The sequence below is a fragment of the Pinus tabuliformis genome, chromosome 7, assembly GCF_031772625.1.
Source record: "Pinus tabuliformis cultivar Carrire ecotype Pingquan chromosome 7, CPIR1, whole genome shotgun sequence".
NCBI classification, from domain to species: Eukaryota; Viridiplantae; Streptophyta; class Pinopsida; order Pinales; family Pinaceae; genus Pinus; species Pinus tabuliformis.
The window spans coordinates 1,415,003,634-1,415,007,388 of NC_142293.1; the positions used below are offsets into that span (position 1 = coordinate 1,415,003,634).

At 35.0% G+C, this 3,755-nt stretch overlaps 1 protein-coding gene across 1 annotated transcript; it reads left to right on the forward strand.

Annotated features, from left to right (window-relative positions):
• Positions 1 to 403: 403 nt before the first annotated feature.
• LOC149252955 ((R)-mandelonitrile lyase-like) lies at positions 404 to 2,694 on the forward strand. The gene is made up of 4 exons (XM_089454318.1): positions 404 to 500; positions 595 to 1,266; positions 1,656 to 2,508; positions 2,655 to 2,694. The coding sequence occupies exons 1-4, from the start codon at positions 404 to 406 to the stop codon at positions 2,692 to 2,694; spliced, it is 1,662 nt and encodes a 553-aa protein (XP_089310444.1).
• Positions 2,695 to 3,755: the final 1,061 nt, after the last annotated feature.

Here is a 3,755-nt window from a genome sequence, read left to right on the forward strand (position 1 = left end):
AAAATAAAAATAAAAATAAATAAAATTTAAACACCTAATAGTCTGGAATTTAGACTAATCTCTAATATAATAATAATTTAATATATAAAATAAAAATGAGTAAAGAATATTATATTATTTATTGCGTGAGAAGCTGGAAAAAGTTTTAGAGACACATTCATAATAATAAATTATATACAGTTAAATAATAACCAATTAATAATATATTGTTATTTTTTTTGTTTATTGTGCACGAACCAATTAATAATATATTGTTATTTTTTTTTGTTTATTGTGCACGAACCAGGATTTCCTGATGTCATTGTTTTGATGTTTATAATTATAAATAGCCCGGTATGCAGACCTAAATTGCACCACATCTTCTCAGAAAGAGTGAAGAAGAAGTTGAATTCTTGTAACGGAAATGACGATGATAATGGCTGTGAACATTCGTGCATGGTGTCTGCTTCTGGTGTTGCTAATGGTGATGAGCTGCACTCAGCAGCAATATTCAGCCACGGGTAAGCGCATGGGATGAATATGATATTTGTCTTCCTCTACTTTTTGATATGTTATGTCTGAATTAATATTGCCTTCCTGGTTGTTTCTGTTCAGCTATAGGATCTCCTCAATATCCCTATCCGTTTATGTTTACGAATATACAGAAAATAGATCAAACAAAATTCGATTATATTATAGTTGGAGGAGGAACGGCGGGCTGTCCGCTCGCAGCAACCCTCTCTGCTAATTATTCCGTTCTACTACTGGAGAGGGGAGATTCTCCATATGGAATTCCGGAGATCGAGAACGCCGATGCTTTTGGAAAGCTATTGGGCGAGACTGACAATTACACTTCCCCAGCGCAGACATTTGTTTCAGAGGATGGGGTGTCTCTAGCCAGAGCTAGGGTTTTGGGAGGTGGAACTGCTCTCAATGGCGGCTTCTACACCAGGGCCAGCGCCGATTATGTTCGCAAGATGCAATGGGACGAGCAACTTGTCAAGGAGTCGTATGAATGGGTGGAGAAGCAGAATGTGTTTCGGCCCGATCACCTCTCGCCTTGGTCCTCGGCTTTCAAAGTTGCGCTTCTGGAAGTAGGGGTTCTTCCGTACAATGGATATACGTTGGATCATATGGATGGAACCAAGATCAGCGCCGCCACCTTCGACAACAAAGGCAAGAGACATACGGCGGCAGATCTTCTCAAGACGGCCAATCCCAACAATATTAAAGTCATCCTCAATGCTACCGTCAGCAAGATTATCTTTTATTCCCAAACATCTCAAGGTAACATCATACAATTTCTTTTCTGTCATATGACACAAATATATATGAGTGGTTCTGAGTAGGGTTTGTATTTCTCTTCATCAAAATTTTCTTTATGCATAGAGACATATTCGTTCATTGGTTTATTTGCTAAATTCTTAACTCGTTACGATATTTAGGTCAGTGGGATTCTTGGATATTTAGAAATGGACAATGGAAATAAAGATTACTGCCTTTACTAGAATTACTTGTTACAAACTAATTAACCTAATCCCACATCTATTTGGGAAAAAAGAAACCCTATTCCCGTGCATCTATTTGAGAAAGGGACATTCCTTGTTTATTTAATTATTCTATCATCTATTATGGAGATTGGACTATCATTTTTATAGCCAGATCTGTGAATGTAGGATCCTCTGGGAAGCCGAGGGCCCGCGGAGTAGAATTCAACATCAGAGGCTTTAATGACTCCTTTCAAGTGTACCTCAATGAACCATCACCTCCTAGCGAGATAATATTATCTGCAGGTGCCCTAGGCAGCCCCCAGCTGCTTCTCTTGAGCGGAATCGGTCCATCTAAACAGCTCCGAAAATTCAATATTTCTCTAGTGCTACGTTCACCTTCTGTAGGCAAAGGGGTTCAAGACAACCCCCGTGCAACCGCCACCTTGCAGTCTCCCACACCCTTGGGAATCTCGAGCATACAGGCCGTGGGTATTGTTAACAACTCTCAGACTTATATCTATTCCGGCAGCGTCATCCAGCCGGCAAATGGCAGCGCATCCCCACAAGCCAAGAACGTGTCTGTTGGAAGAATATTCGAGAAGCTGGCGTATCCACTGTCGAGAGGACAGCTCTGGCTTCGCACCACGGATCCTCGGGACAATCCGGCTGTTCGATACAACTATTATAAACACCCTCAGGACCTGAAAAAATGCGTGCATGGCGTGAGGTTGATGGCTAAAATCTTCGAGACGCAGTCTCTGCAGAGATTCACATATGCAGCAGCTAATAATTCTTTTCATGAGTTTCACTTCATTGGGCCGGCGTTGCCGAAGAGCACGAGCGACGATGCAGCCATGGTTCAGTTCTGCCATGATACGTTGAACACAATGTGGCATTTCCATGGAGGATGTAATGTTGGATCTGTGGTTAACCATCAATATAAGGTAAATGGCGTTGAAAATGTGAGAGTTGTGGATGGCTCAACGTTCACAGACGCTCCTGGAACAAACACACAAGCCACCACTCTGATGCTCGGCAGGTAATTATACTCCAATGGCCATCTTAAGTCTTCTGTGTCATATTTTCTAAATATTTGGAAATTTACCCAAGTCAATCAGTTGATATATAGAAATGTTAACAATTATATTATTAAATGTGAGCCAAATATTATTGTTGTGGATGCAGGTATGTGGGAATGAAGATTCTTCAAGAGCGGAAGAAATGAATTTTAGTCATTGGCATTGATAGTAATGTAACTCAGTGAGTTTGCTTATATATTAATAAAGATTTTCGGAAGGGTTTTTTGAACGGCATATCTCTGCTTGACTCTATTTTGTTGTTGCTGTCAGTGCTGTGGATTGTGGATATGTTTAGTTAATAAACACAGATATTAGTAACATGTACTGTTTTTTTGGAAATTAATTTAACATGAAGTTAATAAATATAAATACTAAGAATATTTCTAGTATTTTTAGAAATTAATATAATTATATATATTACTATTTTTGAAAATTAATATCATTGTGTTGATATAAATAGTCAGAATATATTGTAATCGTAATTAATAATTTTGATACTTACAAATATATTATTATAGGTCAAAGAAATCAAAATGTATATTGGTGAAGAATTAAATGATATGAATAGTTAAACTTCAAATCAATTCATTTATTCAAAAATGTGTTATGATATTTATTTTATAATTTTTTAAAAATAAATATATTTTTAAATTTAAAATTAGTTAACTATTAAAATGAAATAAATAGTCAAAATTCAAAATTAATTCATTCTTTTAAAATTCTTTTATAATGTTATTTTTTTTATTTGTTTTTTTGGAAAATAAACCCGGGTAAATATTAAAAGTAACTAAATATTAAAAAATGGTTACCCCATATATATAAAGTGAGGTTCGCCATATTAAATTTGGTATTTTCTATTTAAAAAAAAGGTTGAATATTGTTTGAACTTTTAATAGAGTAATAACTTTATCAATTTTCATTTTTGTGTATTTCAAGTGAATAGTTAAAAAAATATTTTTTACACATATTTTTTTTATGTGTGGGAATTCCATGTGAGTGAAGATAATAAAAATTATTTTAGATAAATCTAATTTATTTTCTATACAAAGATAGATCTCCCTAATTTATTTCATGATACTTGAATTTTGTATGTGTCATACACAAAAATTTGTTGGAGTTGAAATTTACGAATTTAATAATTAATTGGCCTTTTATTTATTTATTTATTTTTTTGGGATCTAGTGCTAAGTAATCAAATTATTTTCTT

Bases quoted from the DNA above. Each gene is read 5' to 3' on its own strand.
- LOC149252955 (XM_089454318.1), top strand. From the start codon at position 404: ATGACGATGATAATGGCTGTGAACATTCGTGCATGGTGTCTGCTTCTG. The intron at 501-594 runs GTAAGCGCATGG...GTTTCTGTTCAG, and splicing joins GCAGCAATATTCAGCCACGG to CTATAGGATCTCCTCAATAT. The intron at 1,267-1,655 runs GTAACATCATAC...CTGTGAATGTAG, and splicing joins TTATTCCCAAACATCTCAAG to GATCCTCTGGGAAGCCGAGG.